Source organism: Suillus paluster (genome assembly GCF_016628075.1).
Source record: "Suillus paluster strain FC165 chromosome Unknown EDB91scaffold_4, whole genome shotgun sequence".
NCBI lineage: Eukaryota > Fungi > Basidiomycota > Agaricomycetes > Boletales > Suillaceae > Suillus > Suillus paluster.
In genome coordinates, this window is record NW_024537564.1 from 847539 (window position 1) to 865036 (window position 17498).

General features: G+C 50.0%; 7 protein-coding genes across 7 annotated transcripts; 4 read left to right on the forward strand and 3 right to left on the reverse strand.

Moving 5' to 3' along the window:
- Positions 1-3656: 3656 nt before the first annotated feature.
- Positions 3657-6092, reverse strand: EDB91DRAFT_524296 (uncharacterized protein). The gene is made up of 6 exons (XM_041327577.1): positions 5730-6092; positions 5177-5667; positions 5078-5124; positions 4815-5027; positions 3931-4766; positions 3657-3879 (listed from the first exon to the last, which is right to left on the reverse strand). Exons 1-6 carry the CDS (start codon positions 5783-5785, stop codon positions 3756-3758), a joined length of 1767 nt encoding a protein of 588 aa, XP_041182643.1. The 5' UTR covers positions 5786-6092; the 3' UTR covers positions 3657-3755.
- A 1151-nt stretch (positions 6093-7243) lies between these two features.
- On the forward strand, positions 7244-8133 carry EDB91DRAFT_1333499 (uncharacterized protein; the record flags this gene model as incomplete). Its single annotated transcript, XM_041325433.1, has 4 exons — positions 7244-7418; positions 7473-7718; positions 7740-7834; positions 7905-8133. The coding sequence occupies exons 1-4, from the start codon at positions 7353-7355 to the stop codon at positions 8131-8133; spliced, it is 636 nt and encodes a 211-aa protein (XP_041182644.1). The 5' UTR covers positions 7244-7352.
- Positions 8134-9606: 1473 nt separating this feature from the next.
- EDB91DRAFT_1103292 (GTP cyclohydrolase II-domain-containing protein) lies at positions 9607-11181 on the forward strand. Its single transcript, XM_041317323.1, has one exon. It carries the CDS (start codon positions 9657-9659, stop codon positions 11013-11015), a length of 1359 nt encoding a protein of 452 aa, XP_041182645.1. The 5' UTR covers positions 9607-9656; the 3' UTR covers positions 11016-11181.
- A 46-nt stretch (positions 11182-11227) lies between these two features.
- EDB91DRAFT_1103294 (uncharacterized protein) lies at positions 11228-13529 on the forward strand. The gene is made up of 8 exons (XM_041317324.1): positions 11228-11524; positions 11574-11651; positions 11704-11797; positions 11853-12146; positions 12197-12391; positions 12423-12553; positions 12618-13026; positions 13049-13529. The coding sequence occupies exons 1-8, from the start codon at positions 11306-11308 to the stop codon at positions 13438-13440; spliced, it is 1812 nt and encodes a 603-aa protein (XP_041182646.1). The 5' UTR covers positions 11228-11305; the 3' UTR covers positions 13441-13529.
- Positions 13530-15059, reverse strand: EDB91DRAFT_1103298 (3-isopropylmalate dehydrogenase). The gene is made up of 6 exons (XM_041317325.1): positions 14982-15059; positions 14898-14932; positions 14667-14843; positions 14170-14618; positions 14086-14141; positions 13530-14033 (listed from the first exon to the last, which is right to left on the reverse strand). The coding sequence occupies exons 1-6, from the start codon at positions 14993-14995 to the stop codon at positions 13655-13657; spliced, it is 1110 nt and encodes a 369-aa protein (XP_041182647.1). The 5' UTR covers positions 14996-15059; the 3' UTR covers positions 13530-13654.
- Positions 15060-16681, forward strand: EDB91DRAFT_1326643 (Nin one binding Zn-ribbon like-domain-containing protein; the record flags this gene model as incomplete). Its single annotated transcript, XM_041325232.1, has 4 exons — positions 15060-15433; positions 15484-15620; positions 15657-16144; positions 16195-16681. Exons 1-4 carry the CDS (start codon positions 15214-15216, stop codon positions 16679-16681), a joined length of 1332 nt encoding a protein of 443 aa, XP_041182648.1. The 5' UTR covers positions 15060-15213.
- EDB91DRAFT_1216140 (actin-related protein 2/3 complex subunit 3) lies at positions 16667-17489 on the reverse strand. Its single transcript, XM_041320829.1, has 4 exons — positions 17457-17489; positions 17299-17398; positions 16952-17239; positions 16667-16898 (listed from the first exon to the last, which is right to left on the reverse strand). The coding sequence occupies exons 1-4, from the start codon at positions 17460-17462 to the stop codon at positions 16750-16752; spliced, it is 543 nt and encodes a 180-aa protein (XP_041182649.1). The 5' UTR covers positions 17463-17489; the 3' UTR covers positions 16667-16749.
- Between the last annotated feature and the right edge of the window lie 9 nt (positions 17490-17498).

Here is a 17498-nt window from a genome sequence, read left to right on the forward strand (position 1 = left end):
AGGCCAGGCTGCCAGTTGGAGAAGTCATAACAAGTCTCAGAGCGCCATGTGGTGCCGACCTAGTCTTGCCACCGGTTCTTGACTTGTATCACTCGGAAGGCTAGTCTTTTAGCAAACTGCAAGGTACATGGATAGAATCCATTGTATTGCGTAGTATTTACAATACACTGAAAACGAAATAAGTTCACGATCGCGAATGAGTCGAGTCAGAGCTGATAGCATGGAAGAGGATGATTGAGCGCGTCGCAGGAAGAAAGCGACGGTTTGCGCAAGTATGATAGGTCGAATGCGAGATGAGCGAGTGAAATACAACGGAAAATATAATGCGTGAATGTGAGCGTGAATGCAACTTGGAGCAAGAGTCAAGAGCCTACTTTCCACAACGTCCCGGCTTCGTTTCCTGAGGGCCGGGAGAGAAGACAAGCACCATCCGGTATTTGCCGAGTAGCTCGTTTTTGTGACATTAATTAGTCAATCACTGATCAGCAGCTTGTCTCCCTGCTTCAAAGATATGAAAGAAATCGTAAGTCTAAGCATACGAGCTGACGACATACATAGTCACTACGGTACCCTTATGCTAACGAGACGTGCTTGACAACGTGCATGAGCCGTATGAATAGGCCCGTCTTCCCACTGCCTGTCGCAACTATCAGAAGCACATCATACTCGTCAAGCCGCAGATAGCTAATGGCTTTGACTCAGAAGTCGTTAGTGTCGGTGGGCATGTAGACACTAAGAATGCGTCGGATATACTCGTGTCCGTCCTTTCAACTCCTTTGAATTAAACTGGTATCGTTCGGTTGCGCGTCGGTCTGATATTTCATCGAGACTCCATAGCCCTAGGACGCATCTCAAGCACCTGACCGCGTTGCTTGCTTATGTTTGCATTGCGAAAGACATGCCGGTGGCACGGCATCACTGATGAAAAACTGTGAAGGTCGTACCACGGTAAGCAAAGAAATGCAGACTAGGGATGTGGAGGCTTGAGGAGAATCTGAGGAGGTAACGGGAGAGTACAAGGAAGGTCTTGTACGTCCTTCATCGCTCTCTGTGTGGTACGGGGGTTAAAGCCGCCATTTCTAATTACTGTCAAGGGTCATAGGGAACACACCTAAAGTCTTTTCCTTGGTCAGCGCAATTATCAATCTACCTTAAGTGACTTACTTCACCAGCATGCGTCAAGGACGAGGCATCAAGCCACGTCGGATCCTCCGTGATCTCCCTGGCAGCCTTGAGCATTTAATCTTCTGCGCTCACCTTCTCAGGAGAAGGATGAACATCATTTGCGATAACGAGACCTAGGTTGACACCGCCAGGGGCACGTCGGATCAACCACGAATTGGTGTGTCGCACACCCCTTGACGCGTTTCAAGATTATATGCAGGGCTTCCAAATGGTGTTCCCAGGGGCAATCCCCCTCTAATATACACTTGCAGGTTATGATCTAGACCACATTGATAGAGCTACTGGGTAAATGTAACATATCCGAGGACTTTTGGCCGGCGGATGACACACCGACGACGCGGCTAGGGTTGGTGTTGTGAGGGTTCAGATGTTGTAACAGTCTGAGCGTCGTCGGGTTACCTGAGCAGATAAAATGATCCTGAGATCATGCGAGACGGAAGGGAAAGCATGACTTACATGGCAGGTAGACGGCAGGGCTTGGTTGGGCTTGACGAAAGTTGAACACTTCATGTCAAGAGGCGTTGCGGAGTGTTTGCGGCGACGAAAATTTATAGGATGATAAACTATGTAGTGGACAAGTCTAGAAATCGCCTTGTATCGGATGTCATGCAGTAGGTTGAGCACATTTTTTCACAGAACATTCTTGGAAAAATATACTCAACCTAGTACTGGTTGGAAAGTTGGGAGGGGACTAAGTAATAAGTATATATGGAGGTTACCGAAAAGCCAAGAAAAGCGCTCTATTACTTACAATAGAGAAGAATGACAATGCAGGTTTCTACCAACGGCCTCCAAGTCACCGAGTCAGACGTGGGTCAGTGAGTTCGAGTGAATAGGCGACCGAAGGTGCTGAGAAAGCACAGACATGCGGCTATCCGCAACACTCGTCTCCGATGGGCCAATCGAGATGGATAACGGGCGTCCTCTCGTTGTAGTCCGTACAACTATCGATGATCGCAAGTGCTTAACGCGGACGTTGACATTTGTGTATGCATGCCCCAAGTCTGTTGTACTCACCGCTGCAGATGTTTCATGGTCTTCAGCTTGACGCCACGACCAATTGGCCAACGAGCCTCGCGCGAGGTCGTCTGATTTCATTCTCTCCCGTAGCTTGACCTTTGCGTTTAACGTGCGGAGGATCGACAGCGTATAGAGTTTCCCTGTTTGTAGCAAGAACACGAAAACGAGGCGGTTGGCGCTTGCCTAGATGTATTATAGTCAGATGTGTCACTGGCAGCATATGATGAAGTACTCCCACATTATGCGAGAAAAAGAGCCCTGCGGAGACTGCAACGCATAACGATGGCCATACCGCAGACTCCGTGGCAACAGCGCAGAACCGCAACAGCGCTCTGTCAAGGTGGTGGACACCAGTTTTGTTCTGCCACAAGAAAAAAGCGACTGCAAGGAATCATCACCAAATGAGGTATTGCCCAGGGCGAAAGAGGCTCACGGATAATAGTGAGAATGACATCGAGCACTTTGAAAAGGGTGATCTCAGTTCTACACATAAGATCATGCTTCACAGTGACATACCGAGTACGGCTGTGATCCAATATGAAAGTGCGACAATGCTCAGCTAAACACGTGTATTGGCACGCATGTGAAGTCAAAAGCAAGTGTTCACGTACTATGACATCGCTAGGCCGAGGATTGACGACGTTCAGGCGTGACAACGACACCGCCTGAATACACCAACATTAACGTCTGCGGGGAAACAACAAAGGGCAAATCACATACGATCAGAATATTCGCGACAAAGGTGGTTATGGTCAACGCGAACAACACGGCTATCCAACAGCTTCCTTTCGTAACCTAGCAAGACTTGAGAGTTCGTGCTAGCACTGGTACTTAGGAATGCATACCCGCCAGCAGCGTCGGAGGAGGAAGAGTTTGTTTACTCCGCCGATGAAGCCGTTGAGGAAAAGCGCGAACCAGGCTCGAGGGATCATCATCTAAGCACAAGAAATCTGGCTCTGGTTGAGACCGGAATAATAGTATGTTGACGTACCAGAGTCCTGCGATCGACGTTAGCCTGCCAAGCTATATATCCTTCAAACGCCGTCTGGGCACTTCCGCGAGCATCGATCATTAAGCACATGGAATACTCAAACGAAATGAAACCACTCACAGAGAAAGTAAAGTGACGAAAGCTACGAAAAGATTACGACTCCTGGAATCTTCATAACATGCCTCATAGTACTTTCCAGCTTCGATGACCACGATGCCCTGCAAAAAGAACTGTAAGAATACGCTGATGAGGATTGCACCGGGTGGCTCGGCGACAGCGTGCGCAGGTCCGATCGATCATGATGAAGTTGAGCATAAGGTAGTTGACAAGTAAGATGAAAAGCACTGTGGCACCAACTCATGGGCGGTCAGAATTCGAATCAAGGTTGAGACCGCTCAATAAGTATGCATGGCTGACATTCGATGATGGGCGTAGCATAAAATTATCACAATCCTTTTGGGTATAATAACAATATGCACGAGACGTACTAGTATAGAGACATGAAAGGTGATCGCTGCACAGTAAAGAGAGTCACGAGGGCAGTGCCTCGAGGTCTTTCTTATGGCGAAGATCCTCCCAGATCGTAGGGGTGTTCCTGCATACAGTGCATCAAGAGGTCTTCGAATTTTGGATTCACTAACACATCCGGAAGTTCGGTTAACATCTTTGATTCATAGCGATCACTGGTGAGGGAGAATGAGGGTTGCAAGCATTCAGAACGAGGGTTGACTTACAGGCATCTACCACAGAAGTATCCATTGGCTACTTCAGCGTCTGGCTCATAAATCATGTGGACGCAGTCTTTGAAAGATCGCAGATTATCCCCACTCGGTGAGCTAACCATATTTTCTTCAGCAGGTGATGGTGTGACGGAACTCGGGGAAGTTGGATTGGAAGGAACTACGGTGTCTGAAGGCGTGGCCGCAATCGCAACCTCGTCGTTTTGAATGCCCGCTTGGCCTGCTGAGGTGGCGTCATTCTTTTCTTGAGCAAGTGGTGCAGGAGGCGAGGGTGAAACTGGTGAAGTTGGGTTGGAACCAACTACAGTGTCTGGAGAGGCTGTTTCTGGCTCAGGCTTCACGTCGAAGGTAACATCCTCAGGTGTCTCAGGGGGCTGTGCGGTCCTTAGTCTCTTGACCAGCTCGATATCCTGCGCCAGTGCACCATCCACGGCAGAATTTGGGCGTTTTAGACCGCTGGACTGATCAATACGTCCACATCTATCTTGTTGTTCTGTCATTCTTTCGTCTTCCTTGGGCAGATCTACAGATAGAGTAGGACGTGACAGCGGGGGTGGGGGATACGACTTAGAGTGCGTATTGAAAGGCATGGCTGGTGCTAGTACTGCAGTGCGATGGCCTGATTGTGATGGATACGTCGGCGAATGGGTGTGAGACGATTGCTGTGGGCGGTTGTGATTCATCAGGGCTGAAACGGGAGGGGGAGGGATGTGTGCGGAGTCTGTGGGTGACCTTGTCCCGAACGCTGGAGGTGCAGACGCCGGCGGTGAACCCCTCCATCCGACCAACATGGGAGGGTGCACGGAAAGGGGTCGATGATGCGGGTAGGGCTGATACGAGAGTTACTTCAAAGTCTGCAAGCAGGGACATATACGTACATTGTGAACAACATCTGAAGTCCTCATTTGAACATATGCTTGATGAGCGTGTTGCAGCTGCTGGGGTGGCAGGGTGCGTTGAACTTGTTGTTGTTGAGCCTGTTGTTGCATTTGTCGTGCATAGTGTTGTCCTTGCTGCTGCACGTGTTGCTGCGATAAACGCGAAGGGTGGTGTCGGGGTACCCCCTCGGCAGATACACGTCGCTGATGAACCTATGGATAGTATTATTCTTGCTCTGTGGAATTAGATAGAAAGTACCTACATCACTAGGGGTAGGGATTCTGGGTTGGGAAATTTGAGGAACAGAATCTGCAGTGCAAAGTTAGAAAAGATGCGAAACAGTGGAAAAGAACAGTCTAACTTGAGGGAGATAATACACCTGGGGACGTTTGCCCGAGTAGGTGGGCATATTTGATCTGGAGAGAGTGCAATTCTCTAAGAACGCGAGTATTCTGTGTCCTCACGCGGTCCAGTTCTAGGCCAAGAAGGTGGTTTGAAGTGCCAGCGCTGGCATTGATGAGGATGTCCTGGTTTTGTCGAATAAGATTGTTGCGGTCCACCTCAAGAGTACCTATCCTCTCTTGCATGGTAGAGGATTGTTGGGATTGGGTGCTCGGACTAGCAGAGAGGTACACGATGCGCTCACTGAGGTTTCGGATATGAGTAGTAAGCTGGCAGTTGTCTTGATACAATCTTGCATTATCCCCTTCGAGTGTTTGAATGCGTTGTATGTATTGTTGTAGCTTTTCCATCATGCTCGGGTGGTAACCCAGTTCGGTGAGGCAGTCATTACTGGTGGACGAAAGTATTTCGACGATCTTGGAGTGTAGTCTGGCATCAGGATTTGTAATGCTGTTGAACGTCACGTCTAGGTTAGAACCTCGTAAATATGAGAAGAAACAACAAAGACTTGCTTTGTATCTGGTTCATGCGAGGGATGACCCCCGACATGTCCTTCAGGAGGTGACATTCAACAGCCGATATGATGATGATAATCGATGGAAAGAAGTAAAATAGAGGCAAAACTTCCGAGTACTTGTCGAATTTGTAGGCGGAGATTTTCTTTGTCGAAAATGACTTAGGTCAGGGTTTATTTAAACTTTTGATCCGTGAACCCTCTCTGGGCGCTAGAGGGTGATCCGTTGGGCTTGTGAACAGCAAGTCAATGAACTAGTAGTACTAGTAGAGCAGCAGCAGTGTCTTTGTGCAGTTGTGAGCTCTTTGTCTGCAAACATGAGGAGGTTGATAATAAAAGGAAAGCAGCAAGGCTACAACGCGTTTAGATAACGCTACTACATCCGCGATCATCTTCTATCTTAATACCGTAGAGCACCTGATCCCCTCTGATCCCGTCCGACTCCACGGCAAGGATTCTCCAGTGAATCCTGTAATCACATTAATTCGTCTCCGGTTGTCTTACTTATCACTCTCGCCCTAGCTGAGCTACTCCATAGTCATTTAACAGCATATAAGGTTCTCCACGAAAGCACCCAGGAATAGGTAGAAGTAGTTCCAGAAGAAGAGTCAACACAATTGAACGCGAACATGCCGCGGACATGGTCTCTCGATCATGTCTCCACGGCAGCAGCCCTACGAGCAAAGCGCCACTGATTTTCAGGGCGAGACACGCCGCCACGCTGCACACCTGAATACGACGGACCGAACTTCAGTCATCGTCTCGAGTGACAACGAGTGGCCCACCACCACCATTCACGGCTGACAACTTCAACGTTGAAGCTGATTGAATTCTGATCTTCATGACGTCTTCAGAAACCTATCAGCGATCCAAGAATTGCATCAAATGGCAGAGAAGGGAAGTGGAAGTAGTCTTACATGGAGTTCAGCTGAAGGTGCTAGGCCATTCACTCACATCAGTGTTCTATCTGCAGTGTTCTCGGACTCAACATGATCTCTTGTGTTAATTTGCAAGTGATCGAATGAATGATGAGAAATTGCTTCTCGAATCACATTATTCTATCACACTCAAATGCTCCCAAAGTCAGGGTTCATAAAACGGGGATCGCAATGGAGGTTGCTCAATGACATGATTCCTAACTATCTTTGCGTGAAATTTGGTTTTGGCCGGGAATGTGAGCGTTGAATACACATCCAAGACTCGCGGTCCGCGCCAACACCATATTTCGACGCAATCATGTCTCATTTCACCGCTAGACGCACGAAACTTGCGAGCATGTCGGATGACGTCCTCTTCAAGAGTCTCTCGATGGTACCTGTCCCACCTGCCTGCACGACAACGCAGGGCACTCTCCTTGCCACCGAGTTTCATAACTTGTATGGTCCTGAGGTGGCCACTGCTCTATGCACTCCTAGTCCTGTCATTAGCGTGTCTCTTGCTATTGATTCAGCGGCTGTGCAAACCTCTGAAGCCATGTCTTTGCCGTGGATTTCGGCATCTGTTGACAATCTCGCTTGCCGTTTAGAGAAGCTGAGACGCACTGACGTCCAGCTGTGTATTCGTCAATTTGCACCTCGCTATCGCGCGCTCTACAACAGGCTCTCTCATCGAAAAACATGTAATGTGCTTGCTAATCATGTTCGACAACGTGTGCTGTCCCTATTTCACGCTGGAGCAAGTATTTTGGGTGATGTATCTCGCGTATTTTCCGTTCTTGATGTTTGACTCACTCTCAGATAAGGACGTTTTCCATCAGATTATCGCTCACGAGTTCGGTGCGCTCGTTACTGAACGTCTGTTGCGGGAAATTGTGTTGCGGTCCGTCAAGCACAGATCAGCCCGTCTAGAACGAAAACAGAATGCGCTGGCGGACGTGAATACTATTCGCACAGAACGAGCGTGGGAGTGGCCAATGCCCGTTTCAAAGGAAGTTATTTTTGAGTGTTTGAATGGCTATATGAAAGGTACTATGTGGACTAAGCCGCCTGTATGTGCCGTGTGTTCACAGTATGACAGAGGTGCTGCTGATGTTCGTCTATCAGGAGATATTTCGTCCTTGAATCTAGATCTGCTCCGCGTCTCAGATGACTTTGTTATCAAAAAGTGCGTTGTTCAAGGCATGTCGACGTGTTTCACTTTTGAAAACGATCTGATTGATGGTCTCATGCTGGAGAAACGATGGTCGTGACGCTAATGGCTCCCGCGCATACCAACTTATACTGCGGCATATGCAGTTGCTGCCATGCGCAGCCTACACGAAGAAAGCTCTTCACGATTTGAAAGGAAAAAGGAAGGCCGCCGGCGAGCTCCAAGGCCAGTCACCTGCTAAGACCTCGAAGATGCCCGCGAAGAGTCGTGACATATTTGACATGGAGCTGGAGACTGATGAGGAGTATATTTGAATATTGTCTTGTGCTACATTTGACCTGCGAAGTGCCTGATTGTTGTACATACTCGAATGTCATATATTGATATACTGTTTGCTGCCATTATACATCGTCGTTTCTCGGAGTCGGGGACTGGCGCTTTCCAGCGCCGCTACGATCTGATCACTGTGAACTGACATTGGCTCTCGGTATAGATGCTTTCCTCAACACGAACGCACCTGACAGCTATTGCACCGCGAACATCTCGATCAGAAGCAGTGTCTGGCCAGAAAGGACCTTCTCTTCTCCAAGCGGACGTGGTGCGCTTCTAGACCATCATTCCACACTGCCCCGTTGAGTCCCTGGCGCAGCAGTCCGTAGATCTCATCCATCCGGCGCCTGTCGAGGTTGGCCTGCGGGGGGAGAGCCCCTGGTGTTCGAGTCCGTCCCCGGTACACCGTAACATTCGAGCACAGTACTGTCCGACATAGGGACAATTACCCCAACGGACAGGAAAAAAAACCGTTTGAGCAGGTCGGGCAATCTCACGGATACCGAAGGGTCCCCTGAGTTTTACTCTGAACGAGGGCGGAGGAGGCTGCCAAAGACCTCCGGTAGGCGTCCGCGCAGCCAATTCCCTCGAGGAAATCGGCCACGACCTGGTGTGAATGACGTGGTGGTCTTTACAAATCTACGCTAACAACGGCCGAAGAACCATGTAAGCATAACACCGATATCCCGCCAACGATGATGAGAACTATTATTGGAAGTGCATTTGAATGCCGATGACTATGGGAAGTAGTCAGTCACTTATATGCGGACCTGAGTGGGAAATAGCTGGAGATTGTTGTTGAATGGGTCGAAATTTCCCTCTGGTCATGCCGTAGTTGGAAACAGCCGCGACGCATGCCCGATGTTCAACGGGCCCTGGCAGCAATATCGTCCTTAGGAAAGCTCGTGGGCGAATTCGACTGTGTCCGAGTCGGCTAGATGAAAGTACACGTACCTAGAACGGACATTGAAGCTTACTCGCTAAAGATGATGAGCGGCCAAATCGCGCCAATTCTAAGACTAGCCAATCACGCAATACTAGGGATGAGGACACCAGTATCATGCATAATCAATCTGGATTCTGCAATGACAAACCTGAACGAAACGTCTAGAAAGTCCAGGTGATCTTCAAGATAGTAAGTGACTGCCCACGACCGTGAAACACTCAACCCAAAGATACGGATGGCGTGTGCTTACCTGCCTTCTACGAATTATAACGCTGACTGAGAGACGTGAAGCAAGGCAAGTGCTCCGAGGCCCATCTGGGAAAACGTTACCAGTAGTACTTACCCTTTGATTCTTGCTGAACATTCTATCGTTGTTTTCTCGACCAATAACGTACTTTACCGTCCTCAAATGTGTGATATGGTCACATCATCGGCAAGGTGTCACGTCACATGTGATTTATGACACTGCATCAAACTTATAAGCAAGAATTTCAGATGCGCATAGTCCGGCATCTGCTCCCACTCGTTCCCCGCTAAAGTCTGTGCTTGTAGTCCATTCCAATGGCCCTAACAGAATCGTTCTATCCGAACATCTCTTCCCCATTGCTAGCAGATTCTGACGCAGCTCTCCTAGACGTTCTCACCAGCCCTCGATGGCAAGGTGTACAGAAATTCTCGAGAAGGGATGCTGCTTTAGACCCATTATTGCTTGCTGTAGCAGCGTCTGCAGGCGCACGCACCACTCGCAATCACTATCAGCATGATTTCTTTCCGGGTGCCCCAGCCGAGAGCATCGGGCGAGGGAAGCGGGCTGCAGAGGACACAAATAAGCCCCAGGAACGCAAGCGCATGTCATATGTGAGCAGGCAAGGCCCTCGAAGGCTACGCTTGCAGCCCGCCGTTTCTCCGCATCCAGCTACAACTTCTGAAATCATCTCGCTGGATGGACCATCGCCCACATCCTCCATAGAAGTAAAATGCATGGCTCGCACCCGTATACCCACGCCGCATGGTCCAGTCTTCTTACACCTCTATCATAATAATCGCGACAACAAGGAACATCTTGCCATCGTCGTAGACCCGGCACAGTACTCCGACAATGATTCGGTTCTAGCGCCGTCAATCCGCAGCCGTTCTCTAGACGCTGTTTGGAGTGATGACGAAACAGACATGGACCGTATCATACGCGGCGCATATGTAGGAAAACTATCTGCTACATCCCAACACCCCTCTCGTCCTTCATCACATCAACCACCTATCACGACCTCCATTCCGTCTCCCCTTGTTCGCATTCATTCCGAGTGTTTCACTGGTGAAACAATAGGGAGCATGCGCTGCGACTGTGGCGAACAGCTGGACGAAGCTATTCGGCTCATTTCTCAACCAACACCTCTTCCCGAAAATGCATCATCTAATTCAAGGACGATGCCTGGCCGGGGTGCTATAATTTATTTGAAACAGGAAGGCCGTGGAATTGGCCTTCTGTCCAAAATTCGCGCCTATAATTTGCAGGACTTAGGCCACGACACGGTCACAGCCAATTTGATGCTCGGGCATCGGGCTGATGAACGTGGGTACGAAATTGCGGTCGCCATCTTGCGTGACCTTGGGCTTGGTTCAGAGCTTGCCGAGGGTGTTCGGCTATTGACGAATAACCCAGACAAAGTTCAGGCTATTGAGAAGGAGGGTCTGAGAGTTGTAGAGCGGGTGCCGATGGTGCCTAGAAGTTGGAGACATCGCTCTCACCCTGAAGCAGTCGCGGGAGATGTTGAACTGGATGCAGGTAAAGCCGCAGGTGTAACGATGATTGGCGGAGAGGCAGTTAGAGGGGAGGACTTGGATAAGTACCTTCGCACCAAGATCCTCCGCATGGGGCATATGTTGCCGCTCTACTTGGCAGGCGGGCAAGCCGCGTCATGACGCTAATCCACGTCGCTCCCTCCGCACAGATAATATATAGGAGATTCAACACGACTATCATTATCATCTATTTACCCCATCTCCTTCTTACTGTCCTTAGATGGAATGTACTCATAATTGTATTGATCTGCTATGAATTCGACGACGACTTCATTTTTGGCGTTTGATTCCGAAGTTCGAACGAGTTGCTTATGTGATCTACCACTGCATCAAATTGGGGCGTTCATCAAGTTTCCTGCGCACACCGCCATTAACGTCCTCCAAGTACTGCGGTGCACGACAGAGTTACCATGTTTGACCCTCTTAGCTCTACTAGTTCCATCTTTGCCAACGGAAGCACCGACACGTCGCCGCCATGGCCAACGACACCCCACGAGCGAAATTCTCCAATACCCCATTTGCGTCGCGCTTCCCCGCCTTTATCATCACCAGTGAGTGCCCAGAAGGCAGAGTCAGACGGGCTGTATGGTAGAGAACCCAAAATCTATGGCCAGCCCGAACCTGGCCTTGTCTCTCCGCAAACGACATGTGGGCTCGAACGGCACAAAATATGAGAAGATAGAGCCGTATCTACGAGTGCGAATCGCTGGAATGGACAGGAACAGGCGGGATATCCTCTTCAAACTCGATGCCCAGGTAAGCTAGCTAGACTATGTCATATGTATGGTAATCAGACTCGCGCTGGCAGACAACCCTGACTAATTTTACGGGAACCACATACCGCAACGTGTCCCGCTCATATCTCGAGTTTCAACAGTTCTACGAAGCATTGATTAACAATTGTCCTCATACCATCATCCCCGCACTACCCCTTGCCCAGACCTCAGGCGCCTACAGATGAGGAGGATGATCGTCTTGTACGAATAATGCTGCAGAGGTGGTTGACGCGGATATGCGAGGACCCGATCGTGATTCACGACGAGGAACTGCGCTCATTTATCGAAAGTGACTTTGGTTATCAGCCAACGCCACGTCCTCGGCGCAAAACAGGCTCAGGGTTCGCGCTGATACGCCGAGGCGTGCCTGACGAAGACGAGATATTGCAACGTGCGCGATTTGAGTTGACGAAGCTTGAAACCCAATTCTTCGATGCCGCTAAAGCAATCGACAAGCTTGCGATCACACGTAAAAGTGAGTGACGCCAAGGTGATGCTTGTCAATTTATTGATCTGAGCTTGTAGCTCTGGCTGCTGCACACGCGGAGATGGGCAACAAACTCATTAATGTTGCTACTACTGAAGCGCATCCGCCTCTTGGAAATGCGCTGCGGAAGCTCGGAAGAGCATGGCATAGTCTTACAGATCTGGATCAAGCGCAGGCAATTAGTGAATGTGTTGTCATCGGGGATACATTTGGGTACCAAGGTCTGAACGCCCGTTCAGGCAAAGGAAGCATTGTTACAACGAGCCGGTGTACTGGAGGAGTATCAGGCTGCGGTGAAAGCGACGATATCTAAGCGGAGGAATATAGAGCGGTTGAAAGCGAGTTCTAACATCAGGCCCGAGCGCGTGGATGAAGCTCTGGAGGACATAGAGGAGGTAAGTGTGAAAAGCTTAGTACTTCCTTAGGTTGAGAGTGCTGATGTCTGCACTTTTGTAATAGGCCAATAAATACGAGCAAGTACTTGCTCAACGAGCTAACAACATATCCCAGAACCTTCATCGTGCGTTGGATACGCATAAGCGTAGTGTTGCAGATGACATCACTGCTGCTTTAGTTGAGCATGCTCGCTCGTCGATCATGTACGAGAGGCAGTTACTCCGGGAATTGGAGGCTCTTCGCACAGATGTCAACAATGCCAACCAGAAGGTGGCCCCTCCAAACCCGAATGGCATTCCCAAGCCGTCTGTTGTCTTACCTCTAGAGGACGATACATCGCCCATGCATGCCAGGGCTACACCATCAGTTCCTCCCGTTGCAAAGCCTCCTAACTGGGTACCGCCATCCGCTCCTTCACCCGCGCAGTCCCCATTCAAACACAACCCACTTCCTCCTCAATCACCTGGTGCGGGTCCCTCAACGCCCCAGCGGAGCTCCTTCGCACCCCGCATGCACCCCGCAACCACGGGAGACTGGCCCGCCTGTGGCCGGCCGCTTTATAGACGGAACCCAGTCGATGTTTATTAATACCACATCATCTCCATTGGGCCCTCCAGTAGCCGCTTCCGCCTCTTCGCCTTCTCTGCCACAGAGCGGCCCCCTGGGTGGAATCATTCATGCCCCTGTTCCGTCCTCCACCAGCCATCCTCTCGCGGGTCACTTGACCTCTAACGGTCCTGTTCGCCCCGCAAGCGCACAACAGGCAGTGGACCCTCTGGGGGGAATGTTCGCCTCCACGAACATGTCACAGTCGATGCGGGTACACCCGTCGCGCCCACGCTTGGATGCACGGGTAGCAGCGAGCAAGCTTGCTAATATGTTCTAGTCATTTAGAGGATGGTTCATGCTTTCAGTTATTTGTGGATTGATATTGCTTAATCGATTGCTATTCGTCTGTCAGACTAAAATGCTGGTCTTCGACCTTGGAGAGTGCAGATATTTGATGGAATCGGCTTTTAACCTTGAGTAGCGGGATACATGTACATTTCCATCGATTCTACCTGACATAGTCGTATATTTCTGTCCGTCACTAAATCCGTCTATAGCAGGGTTTTGAGCACCTCGACAATCTTGTCGCCGATCTCAATAGTTGTTGCTTTACCACGCAGATCAGCTGTTCTGATACCATATCCACCAGCACTTGGCTCATCCAACACCTTACGAACAGCAGCCTCGACAGCCTGAGCCTCCTTCTCGAGACCAAGGGAGTATCGCAGCAGCATGGCAGCGCTGAGAATGGTGCCAATCGGGTTGGCAATGCCCTTGCCAGCGATGTCGGGAGCAGAACCGTGAATAGGCTCGTAGATGCCTGAAGTAGGTTTGAAGGAGGGGTCCGAAACCAGTGCAGGTGCACCAGCAAGGGATGCCGATGGCAGCAATCCCAGAGAACCAGGAATAACACTCGTCTCATCTGACAAGCTGAAATAAAATCAATGAGTATATCGCCGATAATCAACCGAGTGGGACTTACATGTCACCGAACATGTTCTCAGTCAAGACCACACCGTTCAACTTTTTGGGATTAGCCTACGATGATCATCGCAGCGGAGTCAACGAGATAGTGGTCAACAGTCAGCTGGGGATATTCCTTTGCCAGCGTCTCAGTGACAACTTTTCTCCACAACCTCGAACTTGCAAGGACATTTGCCTTGTCGATCGAGTGGATGGGGAGGGGCGGGTTAGCAGCAAGAGCAATCTGTGCTGCAACCCTGGTAATTCTTTCAACCTCGGCAACACTGTAAACCATGGTATCATATGCAGTATCGCCATCCCCTTGTTCTTGACGAGGACCAAAATAAAGACCACCGATCAGCTCACGGATGACGATCATGTCGACACCCTTGGCGATCTCCGGCTTGAGAGGGGTGTATGCAAGCAATGAGTCGGATGCAAAGTTCGCCGGGCGAACGTTTGCATATAGACCCAGAGCTTTGCGAATGCCCAGAAGACCTTGCTCAGGGCGGACTTTCGCCTCGGGGCCCCACTTGGGACCACCCACAGAGCCTAGAAACTAATCAGCTTCATGACAGTATAGTCTGTCAGGATTCTCACCCATAAGAATGGCATCTGCCTCTTGGCATGCGGTTAGGGTCGATGGAGGCAGGGGTTCGCCATATTTGTCAATGGCACATCCACCAAAGTCATGAGGCTCAAGAATGAGCTTGACCGATGTAGATGTTTCGCTGACGAGCTCTAGCACTCGCGTTGCTTGTGCAACAACGTCTGGTCCTGTAATACCGTTTAAGCCTTGTGTTGGTTGATTAGATCAACGGAAGGACATACCGATGCCATCTCCTGGCAGAACGACGATGCGGTACCTGCATATGGAAATCAGTGACGATCAAATATGGGGATCGATATACTGACGACTTGGGAGACATTTGAGAAGATGGGGAAGTGAAAGATGGTCGATTGATATTAATTACTGCTTGCTTTTAACATCGTTAAACTTACCAGGAGGAGTTCGGCGGCCCGCGCCATCGGCCGAGGTGATTATTTTTTCGGACCCACCTGCATAAGGATAACGTTTCCCACGTCTATACAGGGATCCTAATCATCAAGTCAGCAGAAGCGCTAACCTCCACAAAACTTCATATCGATGGCAGAATCAAAGCCTCGCTGTAAAAATTTAGTTTTAGATGCTGGTCCACTGCTTTCGCTCTCACCGCTGAGAGGCCTGGCAGAGATCTACCTCACCGTACCTCAAGTCTTGGATGAGCTCAAGGACAAGCGCGCGCGCGAACACTTTGAACGATTGGGGCTATCTGCGGGTGTCCAAGTGGATGTACGCAACCCTGATGCTGCGTCGCTGGCTCATGGTCAGCACAGGTCTCGTACCATGTTGATTGCTTACCTACCTGCTCCCCAGTGGTACAGTTTGCGAAGAAGACAGGAGATTACGCTGTCTTGTCTCATGCAGATATCTGCGTTTTGGCGTTAACCCACTCGCTTCATGTGCGCGAGCAGGCGTCATCGGAGAATGACTCCAAACAGGCAAGATTCGATGTCTATCGCTGCCCCGATCTAACATCTGGCAAGTAGAGTGATGCCACGGAAATTGATGATGATGCCCAAATTCCCCCAGCTTCCCCTTCGGATTCATCGGCAGATGTCCATAATGAGCATGACAAGGGTGACGAGAGGGAACCGTTAGATATCGAACTTCACAGAGAAGAGGGCGAGGATATGGCAGAAGAAACCCTTCACTCCACGAGTGACGAGGCTCAACCATTGGATCAACCGCTGTATGAGGACCCCTCTGATGAGGATGATGGCGAGGGCGAATGGGTTACACCTCAAAATGTTGCATTGCACAAATCACAAGCGCTGCAGCTGTTACCTTCGGACAGTGGTGCTAGTAAGAAAGGGCGACAAAAGGAAGAGGACAAATTCGTACTAGCAGGTTGCATGACTGGAGATTTCGCAGTTCAGAACGTCCTACTGCAGATGGGTCTAACATTAGTCGGGACCGAAGGAAAGCGGATACAGAAGGTGAAGAGCTGGGTTCTTCGGTGTCATGCTTGCTTTAAGTGAGTAACGTGTCCCATCGATTGGTACCCTAATCTCACATCACAACTAGGATCTGCAAAGACAACTCAAAGCAATTCTGCCCGTCTTGCGGTAACCCAACACTAATGCGAACATCAGTCACTGTTGCGTCCCCTGACGCATCACCGGACGTTCCTGCGATGCAAGTCCACCTGAAGAAGAACTTCCAGTATAAAGTGAGGGGGACGAAATATTCAATCCCTGCACCCAAGCATGGGTCGGCAAAGACAGGCCCTGGGGAAGGTCTAGTACTACGCGAGGACCAACTAGAATATATGCGCGCTAAAAAGCGTGCAGACGGTAAACGGGACCGGGAGGAGCAGCGAATGGTCAAGGGCCTGGTTGATAAAGGTGGCGAGGGCGGCATCAGCGTTGGCGGCTGGTCGGATCCTGATTGGATGCCAGGAATACTGAGCGTCGGGACTGGAGGGAAAGGGCGGTCGTTGGGCACTGGTGGAGACATGCCACATATAGGATACGGAAAGAAGAACCCCAACGAAAGAAAGAAACGGAAGTGATATATATCCATTGCTGAAAAGTACAATACCCTGTTAATTGGGACGGAATTTACATTTGCTGCTTCGATTTACGAGCCCAGGCTGCGGTTCATGAATCGTCTTTTCTGGAACGCCATCCACCACTTGCTTGGCTTGCCCGTCCCGTCAGCATAGAGGCGTTCCACCAGACGAGCCGCCAGTTCCTGGCGAACCTGCGTCAAGTACGTCCGTAGATACTCTGCCATGATATATGCGTTATCCACTCGGTTAAAATAATACAAGTGAACGTACCTGCATCTGCTCTACTCCCAGGTGGGGCATAATGAGCGTTGAGAGGGAATCCGGCATCACCTGGGATGGCAAAATTGTCTACTGATAACGTGTTCAACATCTTTGATGCCTCAATCTGCGTTGGGACTGTGCGAGCAGAACCGATCTTTGCCAAGCAATCTGAGATGAAGAGGATCAAGATGATTAACAGTCGGTCCGCAGGCCCCTTGATCTCAAAGTTGCGGAAGAGCGAATTGGCGCGAAAGAGGTCAAGGGTCTCGTCTACGATATCTGCTTGCTCAGGATCGGCTACAGACGCGACATTCAGCGTGATTGCGGTGGTGACCGCATGGTTCATAAAGACATACCAAGGGGAGCAGGGCCACGGATTTTAGTTCTGATCGGCAAGATGGACATATTGCCAGCTTGCATTGCATCAGAGACCTCATTAAAAGCAGAGTGGTATGCCTGTGATAATTCATTGGTCGTTAGTTTCAAAACTCCACCAGATTCTGGACTCGCTCACAGGCATGGCGCAGCGGGACAACTTGGTTGCAGGTGCACAGCC